General features: G+C 38.7%; 2 protein-coding genes across 5 annotated transcripts in view; both read right to left on the bottom strand.

The window, feature by feature from the left end:
- The window catches only part of LOC306642116 (uncharacterized protein), a 238,383-nt gene that overhangs the window by 118,190 nt on the left and 104,012 nt on the right, over nt 1-16,181 (bottom strand). The gene's annotated exons all lie outside the window — the stretch shown is intronic.
- Nucleotides 5,652-16,181, bottom strand: part of FBH1 (F-box DNA helicase 1) — a 45,831-nt gene continuing 35,301 nt past the window's right edge. For 3 of the 4 annotated variants that reach the window (XM_079107550.1, XM_079107551.1, XM_079107549.1), the window contains 3 exons: nt 16,074-16,180; nt 6,763-6,894; nt 5,652-6,162 (listed from right to left, as the gene is read on the bottom strand). In XM_079107550.1, the coding sequence (XP_078963676.1) occupies nt 5,992-6,162; nt 6,763-6,894; nt 16,074-16,180 (410 nt within the window). In that variant the 3' untranslated portion in view covers nt 5,652-5,991. The remainder of the gene's footprint in view (nt 6,163-6,762; nt 6,895-16,073; nt 16,181) is intronic. The other variant, XR_013758380.1, reaches the window with a different exon arrangement.

Genomic DNA, 16,181 nt, shown 5'->3' with positions numbered 1-16,181 from the left:
TCTCCGCCAAATGCTTAGAAAGCTCTCACACCCTAAGTGTGTGAAGATGCTTAGGAAGAACCTGAGAAAGGGTGTGTATGTTAGGGGGTCTTTTATCTGTTTGGGCAGTGAGTTGAAGGCACTCTGCCTGCCTCATTTCAAGCCAGATTTATACCCCTTCATTAAAACTTCAAAGCAATTGGCTCTGGTTTCTCAATATATTCCATATTCCTAAAAACTCAGAAGTTCAGGATAACTAGGAAGGAGTGATGGACAAAGACGATCAAGAAGCATGAAGATAAACATTAGCTTGCAAGTCAAATTCTAGGTGTGTCGAAGTTCCTTTTCAATTCAATTAGTTGCTCCCAGAGGCCAACCAGATGCCACTACAGGAATGTAGTGTGGGGAATAGCAAGGCATAGTGACCAGGCTTCCTGGGTAGGATGATGTCCACAGGGGCCTTGTCATTTTGCCTACTTTAGTGTTAAACTATTTCAATCATTTGACGTCTCTGCTCCCACACCCAGTCTTCTAGAGGAAAACAAATCTCTATCAACTAAAAGGATGATACTTAACTACAACTGGGTGAATGCTGCCCTGCAATCTGATTTTGCATCAGCTTCTACTCCATTCTCTTCTACATCTGCCCCTAACTTAATAATCTCTCAAGATGATCTTATTTCTAACTTCACTAGAAAGATGAAATTATTGAGTGAGGGCTCTCTAAACATCCTAACCCTCATAATGTGCACCCAGGCTGTTTCCTTTATATCTTATATCCTAATCCTTACATCCTACACCATATATCTCCATCGAGCCACCTCCCCTAATTTAATATGTAAGCCTGCTCAAAATCTTGCATTTTAAAAGCAAAAACCACCCCCCAAAGTCATCCCAAGTCTACCTTACTGGCCTTGCTTGTTGAGACTGGTTTCCAGTGTTTCACATTTTACAGTTTTATCACTCGGACGCATAGTTTAGAGTCAACAGTTAAATAGGGCACCATACCCAAAAAGTACTTTGATCTCCCTCCCCCTCCCCCAAAGAAAATATTTTAAACCTTTCCATTGGTTGTTTTGGTATGTATCTTCTTGTCTAAAAGGAAGCTCACGTTGGCTTCTACTTCCAGTTTTGAGTTTCAGGCACTGGAACTCACATCCTACGGTGGAGGCAGGAGATTCAGTTCATTCCCCTCTTCTCTGTGTCTGACTGGATTAAGACTTAGATACAGCTGAGCTAAGAAGTAAACTAAGGTCGATTCTCCCCTCCTCTACCACCTGTTGCTTCCCAAAGACTAACTGCTCAGAGATCCAGCTTGACATGATGACACCATCCTGGTTATAACTGCCATTTTGTCTGCCAAATGACCCTGATGTGCATCCCAAATCCTATAGGATCAACCAAGTTTTCAATAGAACACTGTTGTGCTGAGCGAGTTTCTTAACTGGCATTTGAACATACCAAGTTCCTGAAAAAGGTCAGGTGCTTTCTGGATTTTTTATCTAGCTTAGTATCTAAATCCTTCTTCTTGTCCTAGGGTGTGAGGACACACCATCACTTGCTGCTGCTCACGACACACGTTTTAAGTAAACTGCACTTTGTGCAAGCCTGGATCTCTTTTCTTTGGTCTTATGGCACCTTCCACTTTTGACAGCTGATTCTCACACAATGGGACCAGGTTTTTCCAAAATAATTGGTCCCTCAGTTGCTTAGCTTTCTATACTCAGCATTAACTCCAGCCTAAACACTTTGCCAGTTACCTGAACACTTTGAGATGTTCGGGAACATTAGGTATTCCACTAAGTTCATCTTGAAGCGACTACAGCCAGAGCCCCACGACCTACTCCAAAGCTCTGGGACCCTGTGCATGGAATCTTGGCATCCTCTTCCTCCTACACCCAGTAGTTTCCTCAAGGAACATCCTCCCCAATCTTGGCTTGTTCCCTTATCTTACCAAATTATAACCTCCAGTAGCTTCTGGAGAAAAGCTGAATAGTAGGCAAGGAAAGGAAAAAAAAAAAAAAGGAGGCATGAAAATGTCCTTGTTCTACTGATTCTTTGGCTAGGCTTAGAGTTCTAGGTTGCATATCATTTCCCCCATTTTTTTAAGGGATGGTTCCACAGTTCGGTTGTTGTATAATCTGGTGACATTTTGATCCCTGACTCTCCTTATGTAACTTTTTTCTTTCTGGGAACTTATTGGAACTTTTGTCATTAATAATCTAAAAATTTCACAATATACTCATTTCTGTAGTATAGTAGTTATGGTGCTTGCCTGACACAATGTACTCACTGGAAGTCTATTTTCACCCATTTTGTTGAGTATTTAGCAAGTCATTTCCATCCAGAAACTTCTACCATCAGTTCTGGGTAGTATTTTTAAAAATTTCCTTGGCCTCTGTTTTCTATTTCTCTTCCTGAAACTCCTTGTATTATGCAAATGCTCAACTTTTTTTTTTTTTTTTAATCCTTCAAAGGTTATTTTATGATTTGGCAAGAAAAAAACACATATAATCATTTTTTTTCCTCACAATTTACACAAATGATATGAACTGTACACACTCAGCCCCAAGTTGCTTTTTCCATTTAATGACTCCAGGTAATCTCTCCGTATCAGCCTATATGAAGATAGAAGCTCAACTTCTTAAATTCTTTTTTTTTTTTAATACTGGGGACTGATCCCAGTGGTGCTTAACTACTGAGCCAATCCCCAGTGCCCCACCCCCGCTTTTTAAAATATTTTATTTAGAGATAGGGTTTCACCAAGTCGCTTAGTGCCTTGCTAAATTGCTGGGGCTGATTTTGAACTCCTGATCCTCCTGCCTGTGGCTCCACAGACAGAGATTAGAGGCATGCGCCACCATGAGCAGCTTAAAGTCTTGCTTTTTAATCTTGGTTTTATCATTTTTTCAATTGATTATTCTTCCAAAACTTCTAGAGGGTTTTTCATTTCTTTCACATTTCTTACTCCAAACATTCACATAAAGTGATCCCATAATTTCATGGATGCACTATCTTCTTTTATCCTTTGAATATATTACAGATATTTAGATGCTTTCCTTTCCTTGATAGACCATTCCCTCCAAGTTTATTCTTTGGTCTTGATATTCAACTTTCATCTGGGAGGTTTGGTACGGCTTATATGGTTTATATATGAATAGTCCTCACAAAGCTCATGTGTGAGACAATGCAAGAATTGGATTATGAGAGTTTTAACCTAATCAGTGGATTAATCCAATGCTATGGATTAACAGCATGGTAACTGAAGGATGGTAGCGGGTAGCTGGAGGAAGTAGGTCATTGGGGCATACCTTTGGGATTTATATTTTGTCTTTCTCTGCTTCCTGACTGCCATGTCTTAAACTGCTTTCCTCCACCACACCCTTCCACCATGATGTTCTGCATCACTTTGGGACTGAAGCTGTGGAGTCAGCTGTCTATTGACTGAGACCTCTTAAAACCATGAGCACCAACTACACTTTTCTTCTTATAAAATTGTTCTTGTCAGGTCCTTTGGTCACAGTGACAAACAAGCTGACTAAAACAAGGTGGTTTTCAGATATCTGTTGCTCCTTGGTTTACTGCTCCTAGTTGAGGGCAGAACACTGAAGCCAAGAATGGGCAGTAAGCATGTGGGTGGAGTTTGACAGTTGCAATCTTACTCCTTTGGATGATATGGTTGGTCTTCTCCTTAGGAACTCCAATGTCATTGTCAGCATTTCCACTGAAGCTGGTTGAATTCCCTACAGAAAAAACTGTCCTTTTCTACCTTGAGGACAAATACATGTTTTCCAACCTGGAAATTTTTGTGGCAGCTGTCTCTTATTTTCTTTGCCCTTAAGGCTTTGGAAAAAAAAAAAAAAAAAATCACTGTCTACTGTCATTTTAGTATGACTTCAGAAGAATCCAAAGCAATGCATATGATTAATTGATCAAATACCACAAGTTCTTCACTCACATTTGAGGCTACTGCAGTCTGGTTTCCAACCTTATCAAAATTGATGAGCTAACATCACTGCTGACTTTCACTGTCAGTTTCTGTAACATCTTTCTGCCTTTATTTCACCTGGTCTCTTTAAAGCACTGGATGCTCAAGTTCACCTCTCTTGAATGCAGTTACCACTCCACCATGATGGCCATTCTTCCTGATTGAGCTGTCACTCTTCTTCACAAAACCCTCTGCTTCCTTGAACTCCAAGTCTCATGGTGTGAGGCTTCTTGGACCTCTGCTCATCTCATTCTTAACATCTTCCTAGGATAAACTCATGAAAACCCTAGAACTTAAGTAATGCATATGGATAACACAGCCCAAGTTCACAGCCCAAGGTGCTTTGCAGAGTACGGATGTGTTTACATAGTTGCCTGCTGGACAACCATGTTTGGATTTCTCACAATACTCACAAACAACATTTTGAATATCAAACTCATTATTTTTACACAAACCTACTGTACCTCCCACTTTCCCTTTCTCAACAGAGGGTGCCCTTGTCTACCTGGTGAACCAGTCAGAAAATGGGGATACATATTGAGATTCTATTATACCCTTAGTCCAAGTACTAAGACCTATCAATTTTACCGTCTTCTTTTTTTTTTTAGTACCGGGGACTGAATCCAGAGGTTCAATCCACTGAGTCATTAAACCACATCCCCAGCCCTTTTTATTTAGAGACAGGGTCTCACTAAGTTGCTTAAGGCTTTAGTTGCTGAGGTTGGCCTCAAATTTGTGATTCTTCTGCCTCAGTGTCCTGAGTCACTGGGATTAGAGGTGTTTGCCACCATGCCTGGATGATTCTACCTTCTTAATATCAAGAACAGTTCATCAGAATTACTTGTATGACTTATTAAATACCAATTTGTGGGATTCAAACCTCTAAGTGTTAAGTGGCAGCTGAGAGATTTTAGTTCTAAAAAGGTCCCAGGTGATGCCAATGCTGCCTGTCTGGGGACCACACTTTTAGAACTAAAGATCTCTGTGTCCATTCCCTAATCACCAGCCTTAGTCATACCTTGTTAATATCACAACTGTTTTTTATTTATCTGACCTTCTTAAAATATCCTCCAAACTACATCTGGAATGATCTTTCTAAAAAAAAAAAAAAAAAAAAGATGAAGATCCTGCATTCTTTTTTGGTTTAACCTGTAGAATAATGTGGTGAACTCTTTGGTGGTGCAATGTCTGCCCCTTCACCTGCCATCAGCATCCTACACAAACTGAATGGCCAAAATGTTAAACCAAATCCATGTACATCTATGGGATGTGTTGTCAGTGGCCATTTCTGTAAAAATCTGTAACTTTATTACAACATCCTCTCAGCATCCATAAGCCTAGTGAACCAGGTACCAGGTTCCCATTTCCCCTCTATGTGCTCCCCGCCCCTCCAGTGGTCGCCCACCTCCACTTTCCCTTGCAAGTATTTCTGATCTTTTCAATTGTACCTGCAGAAAAAATGAGAACTCTAGCTACTGTCACTATACTTTGACGTATAGTGCCCATACCTAGTTTCTGCTGTGAGCCCCAAATGACAAAGGCTCACACTATGTCTTATGCATGAGTGACTCCCCATGGCATGAAAATCTTATGCTCTGCTTGGCATATGATGTGAAAAGTGAAAAGCTGCTGAAAAGAAAAAACAGTAAAAAGCGGAAGTTTAAAAATGACAGTGCCGAAGCTAAGTGTCACAGTGGCATGCTAGTGTTGCAATGCCTGTTTAATTGAAACCTTGTAATAAAAGTTTAAATACATAAAATGTTTTTTGTTTTCTGTTTTTTATCAAAAGAATATCCCCCACTCCCCTGACCTGATGCATATGGAGGATAGACAAGTGGAAACTGGCTATCTGTAGAGAACAGAGAAATGGCAGGTCCAACCCTGGTTGGGTTCCTCTTCCCCAGAAAATGCTCCATGACTGAACTGAGTCTCAGGTGAGCAGGAACCCGACCCACGCTGGCTTTCTTCAGCACTTGGGAGTCCACAGCAAGCCCCTCTACGCACTCAGAACATTCCTCTTGGTCTCAGAAGACGAGGAAGAGCAGGGCTTCGTGCCTGGGCAGCACTATGTTTTCCACAGTGCGTTCCATGGAGCGTACCTGTTCGGGCGAGGCAGTCAAGAATGCCAAAGGCCCGATCCGCTGCTCTGCACAGGAGTGGCAGAGGTAGCCACCCTTGTTTTCCTTCCTGTTGCTCTGCAGTGATAGTTGAGAAAAAGAGGTAAGGGAAAAAAAAACCCAAGGATGAGGATCTTCCATTACAAAGCGATCAATTACTGTCGTATAAGTCCACTATGGCACTAAGGCACTATGATTCTGATGCTTTCAGACTCGTGCAAACCCTCGGAGGTAACACCTCCCACAACTCTACCATCAAGGATAGACTTAATTCTACCAAATTCCCTCAGGTAGTAACCGCAATTTATCCAGGGAAGTGATAAAGAACTGGGGGCTGGGAGTGTAGCTCAGTGGGTTTGATCTCCAGCTCAAACAAGGGGAGGAAGAGAGCACACCAAGAAAAAAAGAAACTGAGCCCTCCAGGGAAACAGCCCTCCTCTGATATGTCAGGTCACAGCCTCATCTCCCAGACAGGAAGGTTTTGGCTCGTCCAGACAGTACTGCCCATCCTAACTCCACATTATACTGTGTGACCAGGGGCAGACCTCACATCTATGATCCTTCACATGTATAAAAACCTGAGGAAGGATTCCGCAAATGTTTCCTTTATCTCCCTCACCCCAAATCCAGTCAAGCACACAGCTCCCAAGCAACAAAATGCACAGATAGCAAACATACATAAGTGATGGGCAGCTTCTTCATGGTGAGGACAGTGTCCACAGGGATGGCATTGTTGCACTGACCCACACAGCAGCGAACCACTCCTGTTTTTAAAACGTTACTTGTCAGCTCTGCTTGCAAGAAGTACTCCTGAGAAGAAAAGAGGAAGAGATCAACAACAATAACTCTGCTACATCTTACTTGGAAACTCCAACAACTATAAAGCTACAAACACCCTTTGGACATATTCACAATGAGAAAAACACTGACTCTCCTGCTTTTCCTGAGTTTCTCTAACTTCTGCCTCCAAAGCTACTGCCAAGAGAGAATGCTCAGATCAGTCCAGTGGGCTTCTTGATAAAATTACCAGTTTTTCAAAAAAAAAAAAAAAAAAAAGAAAAAGAAAAAAAAGATTTAAAGGACAAACTTGCAAAAACCACTGGTTACAATGATATTTCAGGACTACTTCCCGGTTGTATCTTACACTAACCCATCCTCAACTGCACCATTAGAAAATTGTATATTCACTTTACAACCAAGGAAAGCTGAAACCAACAACACTTAAAAAAAAAAAAAAAAAACTTTTCCTAACTAATCCTGCATGTTTCCATACCCTCTAAGCCACTGGCTGACCAGGGGGCAAATGATCCCTTAAGCCTCAAGCCTCTTTATCTGTAAAATGCAAAGCAACCTGGTGCCTACTTCACATGGTTGCTGTTGAGTAAGAAAAACAAAAGTATGTTAGAACACATGTCTGGCAAAGGTGAGCAGCCAAATAAAATGCTGGTCATTTCCTAAACTGAGCCATGAGGTCAAGGACCTGCCAGAGATGCTGCTACCCTCAAGGAGTTCCACACACCTGGTGTACTAGCAGGGTTCCAAGTATCTGCCTATCAATAAATGATGATCTTATGTGTTCTGAACTACAACTGGCTATTTACAGATTTTTTTCCCCACAACTTAGCTGCACATTTTGATTTATTTGCTAGGAGAACCTGCTTACCTGCTACAGAAAAGAAAATATAAACACTCAAGTTTCAATCAATGCTCACTGACAATTAACAGTACGAAATCTTTTTTAAAATAAAATTTTAAAAATTTTTTTGAAGTCTCTTTGCCTTTTATTTTCATTCCTTTTCCCAGAAGCAACCAGCATCATGACTTTGGCATGCATCCTTTCTGACCCATTCCAAAATAGCTTCTTCACCTTTACATATACGTCCAAGAACATAAGGGAGCATTTTATGGGTGTTTGTTTTCATAAATGTTACACTATTTTTTTCCTTCTAACCTAGTCCATTTTTCTCAAGTGCTATACACAGGATTCAAACCTAGCGTTCTTTCACATTTTATTTATCCCTTCCCTTAGTGTGGATATTTAGGTTGTTTCCACATATTTCCAACAACAGCAGTGAATATTTTTGTACGTTTCTTTCCCTACTGCATGAATTTCTGCAGTACTGGCTTTCCAATTTTTTGACCCACTTTCATTGAAATTTTATATGTGCACATGTATATAAGATATTAAAATAAAAATTTCATGAAATGCTGCTGAATCTTACATGCAATGTATTCTTTTTTTTTTAGATTTTATGCTTTTTCACTTTTTTTTAAGCTTATAATAATCCACAAAATTAACTGCATAAATTATTAATGAACTACAACCTACACTTTGAAAAGTACTACTATAGAGCAGCAGTGTAGTTTGGTCTCAGGGCTCTTTATACTACTAAACATTTAAGGACTCCAAGGAGACTATGTCATATGTGACTTGTTAATATTTGCCATGTTAGAGGTTTAAACTATGCAATTTAAAAAATATTAATTCTCTTTAAAAATAACAATAGTAAGTCCATTATATTAACCCATTTTATTTTAAACAACCATATTAAAAAAAAAAAAAAAAAAAAAAAAAAAAACCTAGAAGAGTAGCATTTTTACATTCTGCAAATCTCTCTTAATACCCAGGTCAATAAAAGGTAACTGGACTCTCATCTCTGCTTCTGCATTCAGTCTGTGCTGCCATCACATGTCAGGTAGACTCAGGGGCTCTACTTATGAAAGTACAGGGTGAAAAGACAAATAAGCCCTAATATCTGCAAACAGTGTTGAAATTCTATGTACAATATGTATTATAAACAGTATGCGTTACATGTGTAGTACATATTACATATATAACATACGTGTACTAAAACACAGCATATATTACACATAAGGTATACATACTGTGAACATACTATCCATGTCATTTAAATGTAGCACATACTGTAAAGTGTGTGTTACATACATAATGTGTACTATAAACAGTCTGACTTTGTAAAATCCTGGAAATTTATAAATCTGCAACAAAATGTAATATACTTCAATGTGATAAAATAATAGCTAACATTTCCTTAACCTGTTAAAAACATCCTTTGAGGTATAGTTATTGCCATTATGGTACTTTACAGATAATGAAACTGAGGCAAAGTTTCAATGAAACTTTTGTTTCAATGAAATACAATGAGAATACAGTATTTTTCTTATGACTTTTGCATTTGAAAAAAAAAATGTAATGATTTCATGATTTCCTTCACTTCCTCAAGACATTTTTATTTTATTTATTTTAGGGTGCTGAGGATTAAACCCAGGGCCTTGGGCATGCTAGGCAAGCACTCTGCCACTGAGGTACATCCCAAGCCCACTTGCTCAAAACTTAAACAAATGAACAAAAAAAGCTTCTGGTGATTAGATATATTTTCTAAGGGGGTGCTATTGTTTGAATGTGGTTTGTCCCCCAAAGGTTCATGTGCTGGAATCTTGATTCCTGGGGTGGCAGTGCTAAGGTGGTACCTTCAAGAGATGGTGGCTACTGCAAGGTAGTTAGGTCAGGGGCACTGCCTCAAAAGGGATTAAGGCTGATCTCCTGAGCCAGTGAATTCTCATGAGAATGGGTCATTATAAAGTGAGGTTGCCTATACACTTGGTCCCTTCTACATATCTCCAGTTTCTTTTCTGTTTCTCCACCATGCTGTGATGCAGCCTGGAGGCCCTGGCCAGGATTCTGCAAACATGCTGTTTGGCCCTTCCAACCACTGAAATCAAGCCAAATAAACTCAAATAAACTTATTAATTTTTTAAAGTACCTTGCCCCCAGATATTTCATTGTAGCAACACAAAGCAGACTAGTATACAGGGGTTGAAGATAAGGAGACTGCATTCCCTATTCTTGATTATAAAGATCAAAATGGCTTATCAGTTCAGGTAGCAGGAAGCAATGCTTCTTTATGTCTTTAAAATGCCACACTCATGGCTCTACCATTTTCAACATGCTTTCATAGCCTCAAAATTAGATCCCTCACTCTTATTCCAGAGTCTTCAATATCCTTTATGGCCTGCCGTTCAGACTACAGGTTGGACTCAGCCACTTCTGCAACAGGATGTCCCAGTTACTCACAAATTGCAATAAAGAAAAAGCAGAAGTACTCCACCTCATGCAAAGTCTTTCAGACTTAAACATTTGTTCACACAAAGAGGCAGCTTCCCAGGGCTTCCTGAGAACAACCCTGTGGGCAGACAGATGTTTCCCCACCCAGTCTCATAAGGGGGAACCATTTCTCTAGGTTCCGTATTCTTTTCTTTGGGGAAAACTCACTTCTTCATTATATGTATGCGACAGTTAACTGACCAGCTTCCAATTAGCTTTAAAAATCCTATTTAACCCTTACACTTAACTAGTGGGCCTCTAAAATAACACAATCTATGGAGGATAACCATATGACTTATGATTATGTACTGTGTTACCATGAAAGCAAAGGACTAGAAGCAATTCTATGTCTATCAGAGGCAGAAACCATACATTATGGTACAGTGACACAGAACACTGTTCAGCTGTGCAAAAGCTGAGAGCTTTATGAATTGATGGTAAGTTCCTTCTTTTTTTCAGTACTGGGAATTAAACCCAGGGTCTAGTGCACGCTAGGCAAGTGTTCTACAACTGAGCCACATCCCTAGTTCTCTGATTTCAACACGCACTTCTTAAGCGACAAAATGAGGCACACAACAGTATATAGAGAATGCCACATTTTGTGAAAAAGAAGAATATGAAAATATATAGATTTACTAAAATTTACAAAAAGATATTGAAAGATAAATCAATAACTTGTTTTTCCAAGGAAGCTACTAATGGTAGAGAGAATAATCTGAAGGGGACAGGGGTGAAGGTGAAATGAGACTTTTCTTGTTACAAAGTTTTGACTGAAAAAGTAAGATTCACACATTCAAAAAGAAACAGCAATCCCTAAGGGATTATGAACAAACAAACATCTGCATATTTAATTGATGATAAAACCACAGAGTGGAGGAAAAAACTTATTTCAAAAGACTTCAGAACATGGTATTTTGATTATACATCACTGGAAATATGTCCAGAAATGGAGCCGTTAGGGAATCTTAAATTCCATTCAGTATTTCATTAATCATCTTGGTATTATTTTGAATATTGTTTTGAAATACACAGAATAATACAAATAATTAATAAATACTGTCTGGAATCAAGATTTTCAGCAGAAGAGAAAAGACACATATGTAAAGGAGGAAAACTCCTTTAATGTTAAATCTGAGAGGACTGTAGAACCATAATCCCTGAGAGTGAGAATGTCAAGCGCTAAAGGCTCTGACAGTTCAGAGATGGTACAGCTCCAAATACCAGAATGGAGAGAGCATATGAGAAAACTGTCTACTTTTCAGCATTCACATTATTGGTGGTACAAACGTGATCAAAGAAAAGCTGCAAAGCCTGTGTGTACTGTAAGGGCTGGGACTGTGGTTACTCTCAGGAGGGCAGAAGGGTATATACGATGAGGGGCCACTGATCAACATCTGGAATGGGTGGCAGATCTCCTGCTTTGGGACACTCACTGCATCATTTGAAACTGCTTTATGCCATTTTATATACTTGTGTTACATTTAACATCAAAAAGATTACATGCCTGTAATCCCAGCAGCCTGGGAGGCTAAGACCAGAGGACTGTGGGTTCAAAGCCAGACTCAGCAATGGCAAGGCACTAAGCAACTCATTGAGACCCTGTCTCTAAATAAAATAGATATGATGAGACATAGTGCATAACCCCTATCATGGAGCATTCCTGTCCAAAAAGTTAAGCCTAAGTCTAGGGAAACCTCTGTGGCTAACTGCCAGTTACAGGGAATTCAGAGTAGGCAATGGTAGAACAAGTTACAAAACCACACAGGAAACAAATCTAGAATGAGGACCACTCTATAGGACAACTGACACAGTTTCTTCAATAAGACAGGGGCATTAGAAAAGAAGGGACAGGTTACTGGATTCTTCTAAATCAAGCAAGTTAAGAGATTAACAACCAAATGTTTATTTGGATCCTGATTTGAACAAACCATTGTAAAAACGTCATTTTTTACATAGTCATAAAAATATAACTATAGACTGGTGTGTAGGAGCCACACATTATTATAAATTTCATATGTGAAAATGGCACTGTGGTTATGGAAAAAAAAGAATCTGTTTTTTAGAAATGATTACTCCAAATATTTATAGGGGTGACTTGTATATGGTTGTTTAATGTATTGTTTTACCATCTTTTTAATATATCAAATTTATAAATTAACGAAAAGTCTTACTTTAACCATGTCCTGAAATGATTATTTTGTTCTATAATACTCACCAATATGACAATATAGTTTTGTTAAAGGGCTAACCATAGCATAACAATAATTTTAGGAGAGAACTGTACAACAGTTTATAAAAATAAATCAGTTTATATAAAACTTCACATAATAGGCAAGATTATTTGTACTTAAAGATTACTGTTCCACTTAACTCCTTGGGGGTACTCATTTAGAGATTTAGAAAAGTCACACTTGGATCTAAACTAAAGTTAGCAAACTACAAGTGGGCCAAATCCAGACTAGTGCTTGTTTCTACAAATAGTTTTACTGGAATAGACACACTCATTTACTAGCATGCTGTCCACGGCTGTCCTTGAGGTACAACGGGAGAGCAGAATAGCTGTAACAGAGATCATATGATTGGCAAAATCTAAAATATTTACTTCCTCGCCCTTTTCAGAAAAAGAATGCAGTTGACCTAGATACCACTAAAGATACAAATTTAAAAAAAGGGCTTGAATTCTAAGTTTTGATGCTTGGGTTTTCAGGTGAGGCCTAGGGGAAAATCTACCTTAAGAAAAATTTATATGATTTCAAACTCCAAAACCACCTATCTTAGTACCAAATACGCCTATCTCATAGAGGTTTAGAGGAAAATTGACAAAGAAGTCAAGAAAAATAAAAATGCAACCTAATCAGTCCTATGCAAGAAGCTTTTCACAATTTGATTATTAAGATGGGGTCTTGCTGTGTTCCCTTGGCTGGTCTTAAACTCCTGGGCTTAGGCGATCTTCCTGCCTCAGCTCCTCAATAGCAGGGGCTGCAGGCACACACCTTGCCTGGCAAAAGACTTACTTTTACCATTTAAGCATACTTTACCTTTCAAGCTCTGATACAATCCTCCTCAAAAGTGTGAAGAGAATGCCTGTTTACATACATATTTGTCCTCTATTTCTTAGTGTAGATGCAGGCTTACGAAAGCAAGAATCTTGTTAACTTGCCAAGGCTGGCTCTGAACTTGTGATCCTCCTGCCTTGGCCTCCGGAGCAACGGGGATTATATGAGTCGCCATGGCACATTCTTCATAGCACTAGAAAAATAGTCCTAAAATTCATTTGGAAGAATAAAAAGACCCAGAATAACCAAAGCAATTCTAGGCTAAAAAAGTAATGCTGGACAACTCAGGAGGCCGAGGCAGGAGGATTGCGAGTTCAAAGCCAGCCTCAGCAACTTAGTGAGGCTGTAAGCAACTCAGTGAGACCCTGTTTCTAAATATAATATTTTTAAAAGGGCTGGGGATGTGGCTCAGTGGTTTAAGCACCCATGGGTTCAAACCCTGGTATCCAAAAAAAAAAAAAAAAAAAAAAAGTAATGCTGGAGATATCACAATACCTAACCTCAAATTATACTATAGAGCTATAGTAACAAAAACTGCAAGGTACTGTCATAAAACAGAAACATAGATCAATGGCAGAGAATAGAAGACACGGGCACAAATCCACACAGATAGTCATTGGATCCTTGACAAAGGTGCCAAAAACCATACAATAGAGAAAAGAAAGCCTTTTAACAAATGGTGCTAGAAAAACTGGTTATCCATAAGTAGAAGAATGAGACTAGATCCTACTCTCTCACCCTGTAAAAAAGTCAATTCGAAATGGATCAGAGACCTAGGAATTAGAACAGAAACTATGTAACTCCTAGAGGAAAATGTAGTCAATACTCCAACTTGTAGGCCCAGGCAATAACTTTCTCAATAGGACTCCTTTATAATGCTTAGGAAATAAGGCCAAGAATTAATAAATAGGATGGCATCAAATTAATAAGCTTTTGCACAACAAGGAAACAAGAACGTGGAAAGAGAACCTACAGAATGGGAGAAAATCTTTGCTAGCTACTCTTTGACACATGATTATATTCAGAATATATAATGAATTAAAAAAAACATCAAAAATACAAATAACCCAATTAAATGATGGGCAAATGAACTAAACAGGCACTTCTCAAAAGAAGGAATACAAATGGCTCACGAATGTATGAAAAGATGTTCAACATCATTAACAATCAAGGAAATGCAAATCAAAACTACAGTCAGAATGACAGACAACAAGAATATAAATAATAATAAATGCTGGAGAGAATGTGGAGAAAAAGAAACACTTGCTACACTCTTGGTGGGATTGTAAATCAGTAAAACCACTAAGAAAATTGATATGTTTCTCAAAAGACTAGGCATGGAACCACTATATGACCCAGTTATCCCATTCTTTATATTTATCCTAAAGAATTAGTCATCATACTATAGTGACACATGCATATGCAAGTTCATAGCAGCACGATTCACAACAGCCAAACTATGGTTTCTATCAATGGAAGAATGGATAAAGAAAATGTAGTATGTATACACAATGGAGTTTTAGTCAGTCATAAGAAGAATGAAATAATGTTATTTGCAGGAAAATGGATGGAACCTGAGAATACTATTAAGCGACTCAGACGGTTAATTATCCTAAGTTTTCTCTCCTTTGTAGAAGCTTGACAGGAAAGAGGAGGAGAAAGGAGGGAGCAGATCTCATGGAAAATCAATGGGAAATCAGCAGAGAAGAGGGAAGGAATCAGGGGGAGGGAGGAGAAGAATGAAAGGAGAAATACTAGGAAAAAATACTGGTTGATACTGGCTAGATTATATTGTTACACTGTGGGTATGTATGAATATGTAACAACAAATCCCACCATTATGCACAACTATAATGTACCAATAAAAAATAAGGGAAAAATGTTATTATAATATTCAAACTATGAATATCAAGGTTGTTTTATTACCACTGACAACTCAGAATTTGAATATCATTCGCTATACTGTTTACTGTCCCACTTAATCCCCACCCAGAGGTTCAAAACCATTAGAAGCAATGTTTAAACTCTACAGGTCCTATCTCACCTCCTTGAGAAATAGCACAATATGCCTCTGAATAAGTCATCCTGTTGTACAAAATCTTATGTTATGGAGACCACTAAAAAAAAAAAAAAAAAACCAAAAAAAAAAACACCAGTATTTCTATTAAGTTTTATGCTTAAAGTTTAGATTTGAGTATCTTTGGTTCAGGGAAAGATGGACTAAGCAATTACTGTTATCTCATATTTGTTGACTATTTATTCCAACAAGGTTGAAAAGTTGAAATCATTTATGCTCTGACTGAGAAAAGCAGGAAAGAGATAGAAACAAGAAAAGAGGATAGAGAGAGAGTTGTTTATGGGGAGTTAAAGAGTAAGTGTAGGGGCGGGGGGAATAAGTGTGAATGAGCTTGCTTTTCTGCATCTAAGCTTGTGACTTAGGTCACAACCTGCACGCTTATTCCTGGAAGGACTAAGAACAGGGAGTGGGAGGCAGAAGTTTAGATGCAGAAAACATTCTTGCTGATTTTTCCCCTAACATTGTTCAGAATTAACTGAGCAAAAGAAACACATAAAAACAGTTGACATTTTAAATAAACCTTTTAAAATTGAATTAGGGAACAATCTGGAAAGCAAGCATACTCTGGTCTCAATGGTCTGAACACTTCTCACTTTAGTGACTGGCCTCTGTACACCGAAGAAACCTTCCCTTCTTGTCTGACATCCTGATCCAAATCCCTGCAAGGGCCTACAGGCAGAAATCTCATTCAAACCAGTACAGGCCAAATGTTGTTTTGCATTACTCTTACCCCAGCCAAAGTCAAAATGTTTTCCAGTGATTTGGTCATTATGAGACGTTTCTTGGCACGAGTTACTGCAACATACAGTAAATTCCACTCATCCTCAGAAAATGACTC

Source organism: Sciurus vulgaris (assembly GCF_902686455.1).
Source record: "Sciurus vulgaris genome assembly, chromosome: 12".
NCBI lineage: Eukaryota > Metazoa > Chordata > Mammalia > Rodentia > Sciuridae > Sciurus > Sciurus vulgaris.
Note: the sequence above shows the minus strand (reverse complement) of the source record. Positions and strands in the feature narration are given on the sequence as shown.